General features: G+C 42.9%; 2 protein-coding genes and 1 non-coding gene across 3 annotated transcripts in view; 1 reads left to right on the top strand and 2 right to left on the bottom strand.

The window, feature by feature from the left end:
• LOC137312581 (uncharacterized) overlaps positions 1-22223 on the bottom strand; it is a 103500-nt gene that overhangs the window by 56348 nt on the left and 24929 nt on the right. The gene's annotated exons all lie outside the window — the stretch shown is intronic.
• Positions 18321-18392, bottom strand: trnag-ucc (transfer RNA glycine (anticodon UCC)). Its single transcript has one exon. It is a non-coding gene; the product is annotated as a tRNA-Gly (tRNA).
• Positions 18917-19243, top strand: LOC137312536 (histone H2A type 1-H-like). Its single transcript, XM_067979074.1, has one exon. It carries the CDS (start codon positions 18917-18919, stop codon positions 19241-19243), a length of 327 nt encoding a protein of 108 aa, XP_067835175.1.

Below are 22223 nucleotides of genomic sequence, written 5' to 3' on the forward strand. Positions count from 1 at the left end.
GGGCTTAATGACACAAAACCGCACGAAAACTTGTTCAAAAAACACGAAGGTCCCATTTTGTGGCTGAGTGAAACCGTCAGTAAAAGACAAGGGAAAGCTGCTGGTGTGGAGTATGTGTGCAGACACTGTGTATCTTTACAGATCTTCACATGCATCCACATCACGAAACAGAATTGCAATGCAGGCGTCGGAGCTCCAATATGGAATAGATGGATGCATTAACGGTGGGAGTTGAGATTTTTAAAAATGGAGATGGTGGGGTTAATGCTGAGCTTAACGGACAGCTGCAGCACTGTGTTTGTTGAAGGACGTTAGTCTCCACCCACTGTGCATGTCTTTATCTCAGTGATGTGGTGAACTCGAGCATACTGAGGGAGGAAGTGGAGTCTAAATAATGAGAACCGAATGGTGTTTGAATTCACTGGAAACCGATACTTTTACAGTCAGTTTACTCACTGTCACAAATTGCCCAATGCGGGTGTCGTCGGCATAGAAGGAAGAGGAAAACTGAATACCAAAAAATAAAGCAGAAAAAAATATTTCAGGCTGAAGTTAATAGCGACAGGAAATGCTTACATTGGAAACCTAAGGTTTCAGCTCAGAAGCGCTTCACGTCAGACAAACAGGAAGTTAAACCCTGACAGTAAGAACAGAGCATCAGAGCCAAGGATATGTTTAAACACGTTCAATGAAAATACAGTGTGGCAATCTTTGTAATGCGTTTTAAACCGAATAATTAATTTTCGATGCCACTACAATTAGAATCATAAAGTTATAGAATGTTGCAGCGCAGAAGGAGGACGTTCAGCCCATCGTGCCTGTGCAGGCTCCTTGAAAGTGCTATCCAATTAGTCCCAGAGGCTTGCACTTTGCCCATAGTTCTGCATGTTTGTCCTTTTCAAGTATTTACCAAATTCCCTTTTGAGGTGCAGTAATAGACTGCTTCTCAGGCATTCAGTTAGTAATAACATTGAATTCTGTTAAAATACATGCAGAGATAGAATTTCACCTAGCATCTCTTATATTTGATATAAGGCGACTTATATACAAAACTGATTGGGAGAAATCGGAGGTGATAATCGGCCTTTTAATCGTTTATTATGCTGCAATTTTAACTGGGCTTTGAAACCAAACTAATTTATTTCTGAGTCCAAATTATTTAAACTTATTAAATGACGTTGAAACCACAAGATTTGAATCATATTTTCACAAGAAATAAATCTATTTGTTCCAGTTTCCACCATTCATTTATTTAAAAAGTAAGTCACCTTGCAGCTCGGTTGAAAATGTAATCAACTTGAAATTGTAGTAAGCAGTGAGGAGGATAGTAGCAGAATTCAGACAGACTGGTGATAAAATGGGCTGACACATGGCAGATGTCATTTAATACAGAGAAGTGTGAAGAGATGCATTTTGGGAGGAAGAGTGAGGCGAGACAATGTGAACTAAATGATACAATTTTAAAGGTGTTGCAGGGACAGAGCGAGCTGTGGGTGTATGTACACAAATCATGAAAGGTGGCAGTACAAGTCAATAAATCTGTTAAATAAAACTAATAGGATCATTGGCTTTGAAAATAGAGGTATAGAGAAAAGAAGCAAAGAGGTTATGCTAAACCTTTATAAATCATTGGTTTGACCGCAGCTGAAGTGCTGCGTCCAATTCTGGGCACCACATTTTAGGAAGGATGTCAAGACCTTACAGAAGGTGCAGAGGATATTTATTGGAATGATACCAAGGATAGGGAACGTCAATTAATTGGAGAGACTAGAGACGCTGGAATTGTTCTCCTTAGAGCAGAGAAGGTTAAAGGGCCATTTAATAGAGGTGTTCAAAAGAATGAAGGTGTTTGATAGAGTAAATAAGGAGTACATGTTTCCACTGGCAGAAGAGTCGGTAGCCAGAGGGTCAGATTGAAAATTATTGGCAAAAGAACCAGAGGCAAGATGAGGAGAATTTGTCGACACAGTGAGGTCTATCAAGATGTCCGTTTGTAAATAATTCCAATAATCCATGGTCACTATCAAAAGGTGGCCTTGAGCCAATTGACACAAAACAGCGTGAAAAGTTCTTCAAAATGCACAAAAGCCCCGTTTTGGGACTGAGTGAAACCGTCACTGAAAGATAAAGGGAAGCAGCTGGGTTGGGTGTTTGTCCAAACACTGCATTTTTACAGATCCCCACATCTCCTCACCACGAAACAGAATTGCGTTAGAAGTGTCGGAGCTCTATTATGGGATGGATGGATGGATGGATGCATTAACGGTAGGAGTTGATATGGAAACATTGGAGATTAAAAGCTTCATGCTGAGCCTAACGGGCAACTGAGCACTGAGTTTATTGAAGGACATTAGTCTCCACTCACTGTGCAGATCTATATCTCAGTCATATGATCAGCTCTAGCATACTGAAAGAGGAAGTGGAGTCTAAATAATGAAAACCGAATGGTGTTTGAATTCACTGTAAACCGGTACTTTTACAGACACTTCACTCACTGTCACGAACATCACAGCATGAGTGTCATCGCTTTGGAAGGTAAGATCCGAGATGAATAAGTAAAGAATTGGAAAATATTACATGGTACATTTTTATTGATGAATAAGGAGGCCATATACTACTTGGAAAATAAGAGTCTAAATGGGATACAGGAGCAAATCGATCTAGGGGTACAGATTTACAAATAATTGACACTAGCAAAGAAAGTTAACAAGGCCATAAATTGCAAACAAAGCACGGGGGTTCATTTCTATAGCACTAGAATTGAAAGGCAGGTAAATTATGTTAAACTTGGTTAGACCACACTTAGAATACTGTGTACACTTCTGGTCGCCATATTTTTTTATAAAACGGATGCAGAGGCACTGGAGGAGGTGCAAAAAAGATTCAGAAGAATGAAACCAGAAATGAATGGTTACGCCCATCAGTAAAGATTGAACATTCTGGGGATCTTACTCTGGAAAAGAGAAGGCTGAGGGGTGACATGATAGAGGTTTTGAAAATTATAAAGTGGTTCGATAGGGTAATAGTATGGAAGACATTTCCACTTGTGAGACAGTCCAAATCCAGGATCCCTACATAAAATAGTCACAAATAAATCCAATAGGGAATTCAGGAGAAACTTCTTTACCAAGGGAGTGGTGAGAATGTGAAACTTGCAACCACATGGGGTAGTTTGGGCGAATAGTATAGATGCCTTTAAGGGGAAGCTAGATAAGTACATGAGAGGTGAAGGTGTAGAAGGATATGCTGATAGGGTTAGATGATGTAGGGTGGGGCGAGACTCGCGTGGAGCACAGACACCGGCACAGACCATTTACGACGAATGGCCTGTTTCCATGCTGTAAATGCTATGTAATATCAGGTTGAAGTTAGCAGTGAGAGCAAATGCGTAAAAAAGAAACCTGAGGTTAAACATTTTGAACGTAAATTCACTGTGTCAATCTTTCTGATATGCTTTCAACCGAAAGTTAATTTCAAATAATTATTTAATTATCTGAAAACCACCAATATGACAGGTGTAGAAACAAACTTATTCTTGGTCTTTGGTTTATTAATAAAATTCAATTCAATTCACTTAAAATACGGAGACATGTTTAATATTGCAACTAATATCTCGTAAGCCATAAATAAGGAGAAGTATTTAGGTACAGCATTCAATCGGAATGGGAGAAAGCAGAGGATACAAACAGACTCATGGCAGTTTTGCAAGAGGAGGAGAGTACCTGAGGAAACTGACCATTCACAATTTCAGCTGGTTTGGGTCCCGGAATGGAAGTTGGGGAGTCAGCTGTTTCCTCCGAATAAGGTCAAGGGACAGGAGATGGGTCTAATGGGCAAGCTCAGCTCAGAAATACATACGTGGAAATCGGAGGGAAACTAGAAAAAGGATCAGGATCAGGGCTGGGTGATGGGGGAGCCTTTGGAGAGGTTGGGCGTGGTGATATTGGGAATTGTGGGATGCAGCAGAGGCATCTGAATGGATGGTCTTAATCTTAGTGACTTCAGTTATGTGGAGAGACTAGAGAAACTGGGATTGTTCTCCTTAGAGCAGAGAAGGTTAAGTGGAGATTTAATAGGGGTGTTCAAAATTATGAGGGGTTTTGATTGAGTGTGTAGTGAGAAACTGTTTCCACTGACAGGAGGGTCGGGAATCAGTGGATACTGATTTAAGTTAATTGGCAAAAGAATCAGAAGGAAATTAGGATAAATTTTGTTACGCCACAAGTTGTTATGACCTGGAATGGTGGTGGAAGCAGATTCAATCGTAACTTTCAAAAGGGAATTGGATAGAAACATGAAAAGGGAAACAATGCTGAGAGATGGTGAAAGATCAGGGGAGTGGGATTAATTGAATCGCTCTTTTAAATGCTGGCTTATGCATGAGGAGCCGAGTGGCCTTCCTCTGTGCTGAAAGACTTCATGAAGTTCACGAGGTCCTCGTATTTATTGTTAGAGATGAGTGTGGAGAGGGATGGGAAAGAGATTTATGGAGATTGTGTGTAGTGAGCAAAAGAAGCTGGAGGTTATCTTTGGTCCCTAGAGTCATCCTGGAGCAGCAGGCGGTTTTCAGAGAGGATATTGTCTTTGTTTTAGTTCTGGGTCAAACATACCTGGTGATGGATGGCTAAACCAATTGTAGGAGGATAGGAATATAGGAACAGGAGTCGGCCATTCAGCCCCTCGTGCCTGCTCCGCCATTTGATAATATAATGGCTGACCTGTGATCTCACTCCATGTACCTGCCTTTGGCCCATATCCCTTAATACCAGGTATACTCAAGGTATGATCCAGGTATGCTCAAGTCTGCACCCCTTGGAATTGAGGGGCTGGACCAGCAGGAACGATCAGGATGGAAGAGAGTAAACGTTTTACTAGGGACAAGGACAAACGGTTGGGGAATGGGAGTGGTTGAGCGGATGGACAGCCGCAGAAGTATGATGACGAATAGCGGGTCAAAGCCTATTCAACGGGGAGAGCGAAAGTGTTTATTCCAAAGGTGGAACGCAGAAGTAATTTGATTTGAAATAAGTAAGGAGATGTGGGTTATGATGCTTGCCAGGAAGTGACTGAGGCCTTGGGAGTGTACAACTCTGGGCACCACACTTTCGGAAGGATGTCAAGGCCTTGGAGAGGGTAAAGAGGAAATTTACCAGCATGATCCCAGAGACGAGGGACTTCACTTACGTGGAGAGAATGGAAAAGCTGGGATTGTTCTCCTTAGATCATATAAGTGTCAAGGCAGACCCTTCAAGGGAGTACCTTCAGCACACAGTTCAAGAAGGCGGCTCACCACCACCTTCTCAAGGGCAATTTGGGATGGGCAATAAATGCTGGCCTCGCCAGCGATGCCCGCATCCCATGACCGAATAAAAAAAATAGAGGTGTTCAAAATAGCGAGGTGCATTAACAGAGAAAGCAGGGTGAAATTGTTTCCTCTGACAAGTTGTCTGTAACCAGAGGTCACAGATTTCAAACAATTTACAAAGGAACTAGAGGGAAATGAGTGGAAATGCCTACATGAGGAGGCTTGTGAAAATCTGGAATGGACTACTTGAATGTTTGATGGAAGCAGATTCCACAGGAACTTCCAAAGTGCAATTGGACATGTACTTGATGTGGACTAATTTGCAGGGTTATGGAGAAAAATTGGGGCGTGTGATAAATTTGGATAGGAACATAGGAACATAGGAACATAAGTAGGCCATTCAGACACTCTTGCCTGCTCCGCCATTTGATAAATTCATGGCTGATCTGTGATTTAGCTCTACTTACTTGCCTTTGGCTCATATCCCTTAATACATTTGGTTGCCAGAAAGCTATCTATCTCAGATTTAAATTAAGCAATTGAGCTAATATCAATTGCCATTTGTGGAAGAGAGTTCCAAATTTCTACCACCCTTTGTGTGTAGAAATGTTTCCTAATCTCACTCCTGAAAGGTCTGGCTCTAATTTTTAGACTGTGCCCCCTACTCCGAGAATCCCCAACCAGCGGAAATAGTTTCTCTTTACCCACCCTATCCGTTCCCCTTAATATCTTATAAACTTCGATCAGATCACCCGTTAACCTACTAAACTCTAAAGAATACAACCGCAATTGGTGTAATCTCTCCTCGTTACTTAATCTTTGAAGTCCGGGTATCATTCTAGTAAACCTACGCTGCACTCCCTCCAAGGCCAATATGTCCTTCCGAAGGTGTGGTGCCCAGAACTGCCCACAGGTGCGGTCTAACCAGGGTTTTGTATAGCTGCAGCAAAATCTCAGCCCCCTTGTACTCCAGTCCTCTATATATAAAGGCCAGCACTCCATTTGCCTTATTGATTATTTTCTGCACCTGTTCATGACACTTCAATGATCTATGTACATGAACCCCGAAGTCCCTTTGGGCATCCACCGTTTTTAACTTTTTACCTTTTAGAAAGTACACTGTTCTATCCTTTTTTGATCCAAAGTGGATGACCTCACATTTGTCTACATTGAATTTCACTTGCCACAGTTTTGCCCATTCATCTAATCTATCAATATCGCTTTGTAATTTTATGTTTCCATCTACACTGCTTACAATGCCACCAATCTTTGTTGTGGAGATGCCGGTGATGGACTGGGGTTGACAATTGTAAACAATTTTACAACACCAAGTTATAGTCCAGCAATTTTATTTTAAATTCACAAGCTTTCGGAGGCTACCTCCTTCCTCGAAAGTTTTTTCAACTGCCCCTTGGCAACGGGCAGTTGAAAAAACTGTCTGTAATCACCAAGCATTGTTCTCTGAATTATAAATGCGATTTCATTTCGAGGATTTCATTTCCACATCGTTCACCTGAGGAAGGAGGTAGCCTCCGAAAGCTTGTGAATTTAAAATAAAATTGCTGGACCAATCTTTGTGGCATCGGCAAATGTGGATGAGACATTCTATGCCTTCATCCAAATCGTTCAATGAGCCAGCATAGGCAGGATTGCACGAATGGCCTCCTTCTACGCTGTAAGATTCTATGATTCTATGATTCTTGTCAACTTGAAATTGTAGTAAGCAGTGAGGAGCATATTGGCAGAGCTCAGGAGGACATTGATAGAACGGTGAAATGGGGAGACAAATGGCAGATGACATTTAATGTAGAGAAGTGTGAAGTGATATATTTTGGGAAGAAGAATGAGAAGAGGCAATATAACCGAAATAATCAAATTTCATAGTGAATGTAGGAACAGAGAGACCTGGGGATTCATATACACAAATCTTTGAAGGTGGTAGTTGGAGATTAAACTGTAAATGCCAACCCTCCGGCCAGTGGAAACAGTCTCTCCATCTACTCGATTAAAACCTTTCACTATTTTTTTCTAAGCAACGGCCAGCAGTAGCACTGTGTTTGTTGAAGGACATTAGTCTCCACCCACTGTGCAGATCTATATCTCAGTGCTGTGGTCAATTGCAGCATATTGAAGGAGGAGGTGGAGTCTAAATAATGAGAACAGAATGGTGTTTGAACTCACTGGGAACCGATACTTTTACAAACTGTTCACTCATTTTAACAAATGTCACAATTCGGGTGAACGGCATGGAAGGAGGAAGTAAATTGAACAAGAATAAGGAAAGAATCTGAAAATATTGCAGGCAGAATTTAACAGTGACCTCAAATACTTAGAACGGAAACCAGTGGTTTCAGCTCAGAAGCGCTTCACCTCGGACAAAAAGGAAGTTTAACCGCTGACAGTAAGGACAGTCAGCAGAACAAAAATGTGTTTAAACACACTGAATGAAAATTCATTGTGCCAATCTTTCTGATTTTCTTCCAACCGATGGTTATATTCATTAATTCTTTAAAAGCAACCACTATTAGAGGTGCAGTAACAGATATATTCTCAGGCATTCTTTTATTAATAAAATACAATTCAAGACACTTAAATAAATAAAAATATTTAATATTGCAACTAACATTTCCGAAGCTATAATTAAGGGGATCTATTTAGGGACAACACTCAAACAGAATGGGAACCCCTGACAGTAAGAACATTGGAGCAGAATCAAGAATGTATTGAAATATATTGAATGAAAATATATTGTGGCAATCTTTCTGATAGGCTTTTAACCGAATAATTAATTAATTCTTTGAAATCCACCCCTAATAGTGGTGCAGGAGCACACTGATTATCAGGCATTCATTTATTAATAAAATTGAATTGAATTCACTTGAAATTGATTGAGATGTTTAATATTCCACCTAATATCTCCTAAGCTAGCAATAAGGGGATATATTAGATTGTGCCCCATTGTTCTCCATTTCACCACCATAACTGAATAAGGACTATCGAGAGGTGTAAATTTGTAACTAATTCCAATAATCCATGGTAAGCATCAATTGGTGCCCTTGGGCCTAATTACACAAAACAGCATGAAAAGTTGGAGATAAGGGGTTAATACTGAGCCCAACTTGCAGCTGCAGCACTGTGTTCATTGAGGAACATTAGTCTCCACCCACTGTGTAGATCTGTATCTTAATGACATGGTCAATTCTAGCACACTGAAGGAGCAAGTGGAGTTAAAATAAATTCCTAGAGCTGAGTTATTCACCAGAAACATTTCGTTCTACAGACAGTACACACACGCTCACAAATATCACAAAACCCCTAAAATCGAGGTGAAAGACGGAATAGAGAATGAAAAATATGCAAGCAAACTGAAAATGGCCAGTACTGAAGAGAACAGTAAAAGCAGTTGGCTTCATGACTGAAGACAGCGGTTTCAACTCAGCGGTGGGTTAGTTCAAAGAAAGAGGAACTTAACCTCTGACAAAAGGAACAATGTCTCAGCACCAACGAAATAGCTAAAAATATATTTACTAGTTTATCCACTGAATGTGTTAAAATGTTTCTTCTCCCCTTTTTCTCTCTATCTCCCCCAAAGACGTGTATTCACGAAGGGAGTTGCTCAGGGCCGCCCTCCAATACCCCACCGCATTATCTGCTCATGTCTGAGTGCAGGGGTTGATTGACCTGAGGTCAGCCGTGGTGACCCCTGTACAAATGCACCCTCCTACCGCGCATGCTCATTTCCAAGCATGGAACATATAGTATCATAGAATCAGAGAATCAGAGAAGGTGACTGCACGGCAGGAGGTCATTCGGCCCATCGAGTCCGCGCCGGCTCAATGCATGAGAAATCCAGCGAGTCCCACTGCCCTGCCAAAAATAGCAGTGCTCGTCCGAGATGCAATAAGATGCGATAAGGCGACACTTGGCCGATATTTTATTCAATGGCTTTGGGACACTGAGCCCAATGGTATCGCCGCTACCACCCATCCCCCCCGCCCCTTGATAGAGAACGGCAAACTCAGCGGATGTTGATCGTTGAATTTTCCTTTTAAATATAACTTACTCCTACACTATAGACAGTAACTGGGCAATCGGCAGACCAATATCTCCCCTTTTCAACGCGTCCCAAGGCGCCTCACTGGAGCGTTAACAAACAAAATGTGACACCGAGCCGCTAAAGGAGATATTAGGTCAGGTGACCAACAGTCGGTCAAAGCTGTCGGTTTTAACAGACAGATTCTCATAGATTCAATTGTGAAAGAAAAACTGGATCCGAGATACTTTAATACCGATATGAAGAGAGATTGTCTTCCATATAATGGGAGTGAAGTTGGTCTGCACCAGTAACACGAAACGGGCTCAGAGCGAATCCCCCCGCCCCACCCCCCGCCATTTTACATCGTTTGGCGCAGGACACATTCCTGTCCTGTGCCGCAAATTTACCAGTGTGTTATGGAACCAATAGAGTAACATTCAATTCAACTTAAAGCCTTTTTGAAACCTCAAACCTCACGGGCTGAAATCGCGCATTATCTGACATATACATGACCGTTTTATTTCTGTTTCTCCATCTATCCCCTTTCTGTTATGAAGGAGTGGACTCTCCCTGGAACTCGGTTCGAAGGGCGGCGCCTATCGGTTTTGCGCTCCGATAGAGTGGACACTTTCCATGCCTGAGCTCAGATGCTGTTTGTCCGCAGACAGTTTGAACACAGAAAATGCGAGTACCTGATAATGTCCTCAGCAGACATCCACCAATCAGCACATTACAACCGGCGCCACGGCCACTCTCTCTGCTTCTTTCTCCGGACTAATCGCTCACCATTCCTGTAAACTAACACTCGTTACACCCCCCTCACCGTTACCTGCAGAGAATTCAACACAAGCAAGCAATCGCTCTGAATGCTTTCCAATGTGGAGGGCACCACACCAAATTATGAGTTGCTTCAATCCACTGAGCTACCGGTTCAGTCTCACTCTCCCGCTTACAATTGCCCACTCAGACCGGGAATTGGTATAAAATTGTTTCACGACTCACCAAACAACAGTAAAAACGCGGTTGTATCCATTTTCGAAGAAGTGCTACTTTGAGGCATCAGAGCCGTGAGGAACGGCGACTGAGTCACTTGTTCCAAATCAAAGAAGGACAAACCCGGACGGGTTGAGAGACTGAGAGCGGATACAGAGGCTGGGTGGAAATGAATTGCCCCCCACAATTAAAGCAACAGCACCGAGTTTTGTACAACCCGAAATAAGATGTGGTTTGGAACATTGCAATGATCTAACATAGAAGCCTTTGACTATTAGACGGTGATCATAGGATGAAGGGGTTAGAATGGATCGTGTACCCAGAACAACACCGTAAATCATTTGTGTTTCGTTAGAAAGATTGCTCTCATCATGGTCAGGATCTCTATTGCTGGGAAGGGACCGTGTCCCACTTCAGGCACTCGGTGTCAGCATCAAGCACCCAAAATTCAGGTGCAGGAAAATGTAACAACAAAATGCCTCAACCCAAACCTCAGAAGATTTACTGTATCAATCATTGCTGTTCTAATTCCCAAACAGCCCTGCAGTTTCTACCTCTCCCGTCAGTTTTATCAGCAGAGAGTTCAAGAATGAACAGAATCAATTGGCTCATTTCAAAATCGCCCACTTTATCTCTGAAAGACTCTTTACCATCAAAAGATACCGAGAGAAACAGCAGTGATGGAAACATCTAGTTTAATAGTTCGAGATTGTAAAGTCAGTCTGGATTCCAGCGTTAGGCACTGGTGGAATCCCATCTGTTTCCCATTCTGGTGCCTGTTCCTGCACTGCCTGTGGACCCCATTCCCTCTGACCTTTCCCCCAACCCCACTTCCTTTGCTCAGACTCTGAAAAATTCCAATTGGAGAAAGTTTCCATCGATTTTTGTATTGGGAATTAAACCAGATATCTGCGCATGCGTGATTCAGAACCGCCCCCAGTGCTGGTTGTTGGTGAGCTGAAGAGCGCATGCGCGCTTCCTTCCCCAGCTCGGCCTGTGGGCGCCATTCCATCAGTGAGCGGTGGACATGAATGTGGGGTTTATTCTGTATCAGTCAGTCTCTTTAAAACAGCCGGGAATGTATATAAGTGTGGAATTAACTCTGCAACTGTCAGTCTCTCGTACTGCACATGAGTGTGGGATTTATTCTGTATCTGACAGTCTCTGGTACTGTGTGTGAGTTTGGGGTTTATTCTGTATCTGTCAGTCTCTGGTATTGTGTGTGAGTGTGGGATTCATTCTGTATCTGACAGACTCTGTTACTGTACATGAATGTGGGGTTTATTCTGTATATGTCTGTGTGTGGAGCTATGTGCGAGTGTGGGATTCATTCTGTATCTGTCAGTCTCTGATACTGTTTTTGAGAGTACGGTTTATTCTGTGTCTGTCTATGGTGCTGTCTGCGAGTTTGGGTTTAATTCTCCATCTGTCAGTACCTGATGCTGTGTGTGAGAGTGGGGTTTATTCTGTATTTGTAAGTCTCTGATACTGTATATGAGAGTCGGGTTTATTCTGTATCTGTCAGTCTCGGGCACTGTATATGAGAGTGGGGTTTATTCCCTATCTGTCAGTCTCTGCTACTGTGTGTGAGTTTGGGATTCATTCTGTGCCTGTCAGCCTCTGGTACTGTACATGAGTGTAGGGATTATTCTGTATCTGACAGTCTCTGTTACTGTACATGAATGTGGGGTTTATTCTGTATCTGTCAGTCTCTGTTACTGTACATGAATGTGGGGTTTATTCTGTATCTGACAGTCTCTGTTACTTTACATGAATGTGGGGTTTATTCTGTATCTGTCAGTCTCTGTTACTGTCCATGAGTGTGGGGTTTATTCTGTATCTGACAGTCTCTGTTACTGCACATGAATGTGGGATTTATTCTGTATCTGACAGTCTCTGTTACTGTACATGAGTGTGGGTTTTATCCTGTATATGTCTATCTCTGTTACTGTACATGAATGTATGGTTTATTCTGTATCTGACAGTCTCTGTTACTGTACATGAATGTATGGTTTATTCTGTATCTGACAGTCTCTGTTACTGTACATGAGTGTGGGGTTTATTCTGTATCTGTCTGTCTCTGTTACTGTATGTGAATGTGGGGTTTATTCTGTATCTGACAGTCTCTGTTACTGTACATGAATGTGGGATTTATTCTGTATTTGTTCAGTCTCTGATACTGTATAAGAGAGTGGGGTTTATTCTGTATCTGTCAGTCTGTGGTACTGTGTGTGAGTGTGGGGTTTATTCTGTATTCGTCACTCTCTGATACTGTATATGATTGTGGGGTTTATTCTGCATCTGTCCATCTCTGGTGCTGTATGCGAGTTTGGATTTCATTCTGTATCTGTCAGTCTCTGACACTGTATATGAGTTTGGGGTTTATTCTGTATCTGTCAGTCTCTGACACTGTATATGAGTGTGGGGTTTATTCTGTATCTGTCAGTCTCTGGTACTGTCTGTGAGAATGGGATTCATTCTGTAACTGTCAGTCTCTGGTACTGTGTGTGAGAATGGGATTCATTCTGTATCTGTCAGTCCCTGGTACTTTACCTCAGTGTGGGATTCATTCTGCAATTCAGTCTTTATTCTTATTTCAGTTGACATTATTTTACATAAAACTATATCTTTAATACTTCAAAGAACATGCAGTTTTTCTTCGAGTGTTTTATTTGTAAATGTGGATTCGCTTTTCGATTTTCTCCAATAAAACTTGTGTGAGTGTTGGAATAATATTACATCTTAATCTCTGAACTCTATTGTGAATGATCATGTACCTTTCATGCTGTTAATGGTGACATTATTGGACTGGTATGTAATGGGTAGCTCATTCTGCAATAATGGGATTAATTCTCTATCTCAGTCTGACATTGTATGTGATTTTTGGAATGGAATGTAATATGGAGTTCAACCTGCACTAATGGAATTTATACTGTATCTATCAGTTTGATCCTGTATAAGATTTTTGGACTGAAATGTGATGTGATGTGTAGCTCAGTACATGCTCATGGAATCGATACTGCATCTACCAGTCTGATACTCTATGAGATTTTTGGACTGGTGTGCAACATGTAGCTCAGTACATGCTAATGGAATTGATACTGTATCTTTCATTCTGATACTGTATGAGATTTTTGGACTGGTGTGTATCATGTAGCTGAGTACGTGCTAATGGAATTGATACTGTGTCTTTCAATCTGATGCTGTAAGATTGTTGGACTGGCAAGTTATACGTAACTCAGTCTGAAGTAATGTGACTGTGAGATTCATTCTGTATCTGTGGTACTGTGTGTGAGTGTGGGATTCATTCCATATATGTCAGTCCCTAGTACTGTATCTGAGTGAGATTCATTCTGTGTCTGTCAGTCCCTGGTATTGTATGAGAGTTTGGGATTCATTCTGTATCTGTATGGAATTTTTCTCTCAGGTTACATTATGATGTTGAAAACTACGATTTAAATAATTTAATCCTGACATAGTTTTTCTCATTATTTAATTGGGAAATATGGATACACTTTAGGATATGATCTAGGTTTTAGTCAGATAATGTGTGCAATTTTTGGACTACTCTTAAATCTGTATCTCTGTGAGTATAATTTTGATTAACAATATATCTTTCAAACTGATATGGTGACATTTTTGAACTGGTATAGTAGCTATAATATGTACCTCAGTTTACAATAATGGAATTGATACCGTATCCCTCAGTCTAATCCTGCATTAGATATTTGGACTGGTATGTAATGTCTAGCTCAGTTTGCACAAATAGAATTGATACTGTATCTTTAAATCTCATATTTTGAGTATTATAAACTGGTATCTAATTTCTTTCTCAGGTTACACTGTCACAGCATTTCTCAATCTGATACTGTATGTGAGTTCTGGGCCAGTATTCAATTGGAATCTCAGGGTACATTACTGGGATTCATTCTGTACCTCTTCAATCAGGTACCATGTGTGATTTCGATCTAGTATTTAATGTTGCCCTATTGTGAGATTGACGCATGCTTTTCAATCCAAGAGTGTGATTTTGGACTGGGATTTTTGTATCTCCCTGTCAGCGGGACTGAGTTAGGGGGAAATGGAACAGTATCTACTTCACCTGCTCTGTTTGACAGTGGATTGAAAATGTATCTCTATAACTTGGGAACAGTGTGGGACTGACTACTTCTGCTGTCTGAGACTGTGGAACTGATGACCTGTCTGTGACTCCATGCTCTCTGTGAGTGATAATGTACCTACTGTGTGTGAGAAGGAGCTGGCTGCACTGTTCCTTCTGCTTTGGATGGAGGAAACATCACATTTATTCTTGGTCCTTCAAGGATTTGCCTGTAGAAATAAAATAAACTCTCCTTACTCAAGAAAAGGTGAGGTAGAAAATACAAAAGTGATCAGTTTAATATCTCTGTAAATGATCATTTTGAATATCGACAAATGAAAACCAGTGATACAAACAGTGTCAGTGTCTGACTCCACTGCAGTACTGTAGCACTCAGCTTCTGCACACCAGGTGTGTTGGGCGATTTAAGAAAAAATGTTTGACATCCAGACACAAACCAAACCCTCCACTGATTCATAAATGGGACTACCCGATTGGGCGGGGACCTTTGCACACGTCAGGTTTCTAATCCCCTCTCCCATGGGACTAACCGTTCAACCGAAACCAAACAGCCGCTGTTCAAAATGTGTCCTTCACACTTCTCACCTGGTGCCTGCAATAGATGATCTTTGTATAACTCCCCACATCCTTACTGTCCGGCTCTGTTTCCACTCTTCACTGTCCAATAACAATAAACAGGGTGAGAATGGAACTAAACCAGGACCATTCACTCCTGGTTTGGGGAGAGAAAGCAGCAATGATTTTAAATAGCAGGTTCTTCCCATTCTCTCTCCCTTCCCCTGGACACACCATGTACACACACAACCCGAGAATGACCTCTTCCTTCCCCCGCTCACTCCATGTACCTGATCTACTCCGCCTCTTACAAAGAGCACCCGGACTCCCCCTGCCCTTCCCCCGGACTCAATGCCGATCTCTGAGCCCATCTGCGGACACGGTCCCGAAGCAATGAGCTGCTGTATCAAGGCTGCTCTTTGCTCCCTTCCCCCGGGGGCCGTGATCTCTCTATTAAGCTGTAAATCCCCTGTCCCACACACTCTCCCTCCTTGCCTCTATTAAGCTGTAAATTCCCCGTCCCACACACTCTCCCTCCTTGCCCCTATTAAGCTGTAAATCCCCCGTCCCACACACTCTCCCTCCTTGACACATCCTCGCTTATGAAATCCAGATTCATCGCAGCCTCTATTTTTTCTCCCTTTCTCTCCTGAAGGTGCTCAGTGATCTTGGGGTTCGGCCCCACTCACTGTTTGCCCTCCAGTACCCGGCCAAGTGGTAATTCTGCACCTTTGAGCCTTTACAGCGAGCTGTCGGCAGTTCAACCATGGGGAGCAGCACAGCCGCCATCTCTGGCTGATTCTGTCCGGCAAAGCTGAGGCCAACGGGAGCAGATCAACAACAACCTGCATTTACACTGAGCGGAGTCTCAGCAACACCGAGTGCGGGGCAGGCCTGAATCAGAACCGGGGGCCCGGTGGACGGGCGGGCTACCCCTGCTCCATCAAACCCCTCATCCAGCGCCTCACCCGTTCTATTAGCCGCTTCCCGGTATCTGGCGATCTGGAATGCAAGCCGGCCTTGGGAGCATGCGCAGTCTGATCAGGAAATGATCAGGAAATGAGCGCCTTGTAGAGTCAGAGGAGTTTCTGGGGCGCGGCGCATTGTGGGGCGTGCGGCCGCCATTACTCGGCGGGTGTTGGTCAGTGCCCGCGTCGCCAACAGAACTGTGTCGAGAAATACAGATTGAGGAATTCTGAGCCGATTTGGTGAACAGACACTGACCGTACAATGTAGAACAGTGTTTCTCAAACTGTTTTCCTCACGACCCAGTGGAAGAAAAATATTTCCCCATGGACCCAAACCAATAATATCTTCTGACTGGAGTTTTCATCAAATCCCAATAAAGGTCAATACATGCTCGCTCTTCACTCCACTTCAAGTAATAAATAAACTTAGACATCGACGTTCCTTGAAAATCATTTTAAATACAGTATAAATACAAGAAAACGGTCAGGTTGAGTTTCACTTAGTTAATGTGACGGGTGTTGTTCATGATCTCGTTCCAATCTGGATCACAGGATGAAAGCGCTTCACGCATATCAGGTGTCGCTTTCTTTCTCTTGTTTTTAACCTTGTCAGAGTCGAAAATCCTAGTTCGCAGATGTAGTTTGTTGTGAACGGCAGCAACAACAGAACACTAATCTTACTTAACAGAGGATATTCTTTGAAAGCACTGATCGAAAAAGATGACAAACTGAATGACTTGTGGTGTGTTTTCAGTGTGCTCACAGGTGAGTCGCATCAGCTCGTTTTCTTCCTCAAGCATCAAGTTTAGCTTCATTATTGATTCAGGATTTCCGAAAGCAAAAGGATCTTTCACCCAACGCTTTCCCATCAAATTTTCAAATCCCTCTGCAGGGAAGTAGCGATCAAAATGTTCAGACAGAGCAGCGAGATGTAACTGTATGACACATTTCATTTCATTCGCTTTATCTTCGTCGATGCTTTTCTCTCCACCCCAGAGGGCTGTGGATGCTCAGTCGTTGAGTGTATTCAAGAATGGATTTGTTAGATTTTTGGAGAAGGAAATCAAGGGATATGGAGATAGGGCGGTAAAGTGGAGTTGAGGTTCCAGTTCAGGCATGATCTATTGAATGGCGGAGCAGGCTCGAGGGGCCGTAAGGCCGACTCCTGCTCATATTTCTTATGTTCTTATCCTGACAGAGGTGCGGTGCCCAGAACTGAACACAGTACTCTAAATGAGGTCTAACCAGAGGTCTGTATAACTGTGAAATAACTTCCACTCCTTTTTATTCCAGATCCCTAGAGATAAAGATCAAAATTCCATTACCGTTTTAACTTTTTTTTGCATCTTTAATGAATTGTGTACTTGGTCCCCTAAATGTCTCTCCTCCCCCACTGTTCCCTGCTTCTCCGCATTTAGAATATACCCTGATCTATCTGTTTTATGGTCCAAGGTGGATGACTTCACACTTCCCCACGTTGAACTCCATCTTCCACAGTTTTGCCCACTCACTTAATCTATCAATGTCCCTTTGCAACTTTCTGCTCCCATCTACAATGTTAATTGTGCCACCTAACTTCGTGTCATCAGCACACTTGGATATAAGGCTCTCTACATAAGACCGTAAGAAATAGGAGCAGGAGTAGCCCATACGGTCCCACGAGCCCTCTCTGCCATTCAATCAGATCAGGGCTGATCTTCGACCTCAACTCCACTTTCCCTCCCGATCCCCATATCTCTTGATTCCCCGAGAGTCCAAAAATCTATCGATCTCAACTTTTGAACATACTCAACCACTGAGCATCCACATTCCTCTGGGGTAGAGAATTCCAAAGATTCACAACGCTTTGAGTGAAGAAATGTTTCCATAAGTCGATCCTACATAGCCGTCCCCCTTATCTTGTGACTATAAGCTTCAGTTCTTGACTCTCCAGCCAGGGGAATCAGCCTCTCAGCATCTACCTGTCAAGCCATCTAAGAATGTTATACATTTCAATGACATCACCTCTCATTCTTCTATCTCCACAGAATATAGGCCAATTTTACACAATATTTCCTCATACTACAATTGCAGCAAGACCCCCTTACTTTTACATTCCAACACCCTTACAATAAAGGCTACCATATCATTGGCCTTCCTCACTCTCATTCGACCCTTTGCAGCTCACTATTTCCAGCATGTTTTTCCTCTATTCCTTCTGGAGGGAAAAGAAATGAAGGCTGAAATCATTTTACTATAATTACACCCGTTTATGTTTTGGAAACAATATCCAACTGAACTGTATCAAATTCGATTGCAAACTTAAGAGTTTCTGAAGGAAATAAACAAATGAGAACACTTAATTGCGATGGCCGGGAATCGAAGCCGGATGAACTGCTTGGAAGGCAGCTATGCTCACCACTATACCACCATCGCTGACAATGCACGATGCTAAGATAGTTGATAAACATCAGAACCTGAACAGACACTGCAAACTGTTGGATTTTGTTCTTCATTTGAACTGCTTTCTGACGGATCTGTTGCAGTTCCCGTCTCCGCCCAGTAGATGTCGCCAACCCCCAATCAATGGAAATTACACAACAGCCAGTAATTCTTCACCTAATATCGGCCGCATCACCCATTCAGTGAGGTTAAATGATTACATTAAATGATTACGGAGACCTGACTACCAGCTGGGCACGACTGGCTGCTTAATATTCAAGTCTATAAGATCTTTAGAAAGGACAGAGAAGTAGGGAAAGAGGAGGAGTAGCAATATTGCTAAAGGACAATATTACAGCAGTTGAAAGATCGAATATCAATGAGGGTGAGCGGGCAGTGTAAACACTCTGAGAGAGACCCATCACAAATGCCCCCACTGTATTCATCCAGAAGGTATAAGAAGGGCGAGTGCTGGAGATTTCTTCATTCTGCGTAAAAGTATTTGTGAGATTGTGGAAATGTCTGGAAGAGGAAAATCCGACGGTAAAGCTCGGGCCAAGGCCAAACCTCGCTCATCCCGGGCCAGACTTCAGTTCCCTGTGGGCCTTGTTCACAGGCTCCTGCGAAAGTGGAACTATGCTAAACGTGTGGATGCTGGAACCCCGGTCTATCTGGCTGCTGTGCTCGAGTATCTGGCGGCTGAAATCCTCGAGCTGGCCGGCAACGCGGCCCGCGACAACAAGAAGACCCGCATCATCCCCAGACACCTGCAGCTGGCCATCCGCAACGACGGGGAGCTCAACAAGCTGCTGGGAGTGGTGACCATCGCTCAATGTGTCGCCTGATATCCAGGCCGTGCTGCTGCCGAAGAAAATCAGCATTGTCGGCTCCAAGAGCAAGTAAAGCGGCCAAGACTTAATCTGATAACCCAAAGGACAGGACCAACTTATTGAAATCTTTGAAGAAGGAACAGAAATTGAATACAAGTTTAATGCAGTAGATGCAATATATTTGGATATTCCGAAGGTCTTCGATAAGGTACCGCATTGTAGACTCATGGCTAAGTTCAGAGCATGTGGTGTCAGGGGACAGGTGGCAGAATGGATAGCAAGCTGGCTACAAAACATAAAACTGAGAATAGAGGTTAAGGGTCGCTACTCAGACTGGCAAAATGTGGGAAGTGATGTTCCAGTTGCTGGGACCACTGTTCTTCACAACTTACATTAACGATTTGGATTTGGGAATCGGAAGTACAATTCCAAAATTTGTGGACGACACCAAATTGGGGAATGTAGTTAATACAAAGGAAGAATGCATCAAAATGCAAGAGGACATTAATAAACTTACAGAATGAAGAATAAGGAGGTCACACACTGCTTGGATTATAAGAGTCTAAACGGGATAGAGGAGCAAAGGGAACTAGGGGTACAGATATACAAATTACAAGAAGTAGCGACGCAGCTCAATAAGGTCATAAAAAGGAAACTCAAACACTCGGATTCACTTCTTGAGAGATAGAATGGAAAAGCAAAGAAGTTATCTTAAACTTGTATGGGACCTTGGTTAGACCAAACTTGGAGTATTGTGCACAGTTCTGGTCTCCATATTATAGAAAGGACGGAGAGGGATTGGAGAAGGTGCAAAAACGATTCTCATGATACGAGAAATGAGAGAATATTCTTATCAGGAAATGCTGGGTGTATTTTCTCTGGAAAAGTGAAGGCTGAGGGATGACGTGATAAAGGTCTTACGATAGGCTTTCATAGGGTAGACATAGAGAAAATGTTTCCACTTGTGAGGAGTCCAAAACTAAAGGTAATAAATATAAAAAGGTCGCTAATAAATCCAATCGGGAATTCAGGAGAAACTGATTTCCCCAAAGAGTGGTTAGAATGTGGGAAACGCTACTACAAGGATTAGTTGAGACAAATAGCACAGATCCATTCAAGGGGAATCTAGATTAAGACACGAGGAAGAAAGGAATAGAAAGGTATCCTGATAGAGTTAGACGAATTAGGGAGGGAGGAGGCTCGTGTGGAGCATAAACGCCGGCACAGACCAGTTGGGCCGAATGGCATGTTTCGGTGCCTTAATTTCGATATAACTCAATGCAAAGGCTCTTTTCAGTGCCAACCACTGTATCTGTTACTGTCTGAAGGGAGACGCTGATAACATGCGACCTGTGTTGCTTTGAACTGCTTTTGTCTCGTTGTAGACGAGATGAAGTACTAATGGGACTGGAGTCGGTGCACCGACCACCGCTTCTGGACCCCAGTCCACACATCATCTGATTTCTTGTATTTATTTAAACTACTTGCCATGCCATGCTCGTAAAGCATCACCAGAACTGATCGACTAATCTTTCTACATCTGTGGAATTCAGCGCTTCGCTACGTTTCTAATCTATTTTGTTGGATTATTTACAAAACGCATCAAACACACTGTAGAATCAGTGAGATCTAACTCTGAGCAGAAACAAATAACAGTGAACGGCCTGGTGCCCAGGAGATCAGAAACATTACTTCGCCTGTTAACAACTAAACCGTGTTTCGAGTCCACCGACCCGCGTTGGTTCCATATGGGGGATTAAGCAGATAAAGCGGGAGGGGAGGAGTCAGAGTGACGGACAGAGCGCAGAGCGGCCTCTGATCTTCCAGCTCCACCTCCAGCTTTCTCCACCCGCCAATTTAAAACCGTTTATCGATAATAGAACCGAAACACAGCGCTCCGCACAAACCCTTACAGACTCGGGCTTCATATTCAAGGATTTCCAGAAACCTGGAGCTTCAACTAAGGCATGTTACAATTAACAGTCAGTAATGTTCCTGCCTAAATACAGTCCCTTCGAAAACAAGTCACCCCGCCTCCTTCCATTTCAGTCCCAGACCCGATTCTATCTCCCCACACATCCCCTCACAGACGGGATCAGCAGTTTACAAACACCTTATTCCAGCTGATTTGGAGAAACTCGTGTGTTGTGGTTTGAGTTGTGATGCGGAGTTTCTCCACCAGTGTTACCGTCTCATAGAGACTCTCGCCCTGAATCTGTGAAAAGAAAATGACCATGAACTGTGACTGGAGCCTTAGACTTCCCCAGTTACAGTGAGGCCCGTTCCGGACATCTCATTCTCTCTGTTTTATATCAGACTGTATCCCACCTTCATGTCCAGCAAAACAGAAACACACACACTCTGTCACTCTTACACTTCCTATCAGTGTGTTCATATCACGCTCAAAAGCAGTATCGACCCCAATATACTGCATCAGAGAGAGAGGGGATGACAGACACGGTGAGAGAGAGCGGAGAGACAGATGCCGCAGTATCAGTTTCAGAAGAACCTGTGAAGTTCCGCTGAATCCAGAAAAATCCTATTGGAGAGACAAAAGATGCAATCTCATCTCTCACTGATATTGTACCAGACGCAGACACAATATTAATCCTACACTCAGTGCAGAGAGTGACAAAAACAATGCGCCACATTTAACCCTCTCTTGCCTGCTGTACTATATTCGGTTTTGCAGCTCAGGACCGTTCGGTAATACTCTCAGTGACCGAGAGTTTCACTCTGATTAAATAAATCTGGGACCGGTGCTGTCAGATATTAATCCTGCACGGTCCCAACAAACACACTGACTCACTCTTTCCTCACATGTTTCTCCAGGATTGGTTTGAGAAATCCTCCCTCCCCCATCCCCGAGTTTCGGAGCTGCACGTCAGATGTTTCAGTAAAGAGTCCAAGACTGAACAGAAACCACATGCTCATTTCACAGCCGCTCACTTTATCTCTGAAAGGCTCTTTACCATCAAAAGATACAGAGAGAAAA

The sequence above is a fragment of the Heptranchias perlo genome, unplaced genomic scaffold, assembly GCF_035084215.1.
Source record: "Heptranchias perlo isolate sHepPer1 unplaced genomic scaffold, sHepPer1.hap1 HAP1_SCAFFOLD_43, whole genome shotgun sequence".
Classification (NCBI taxonomy): Eukaryota; Metazoa; Chordata; class Chondrichthyes; order Hexanchiformes; family Hexanchidae; genus Heptranchias; species Heptranchias perlo.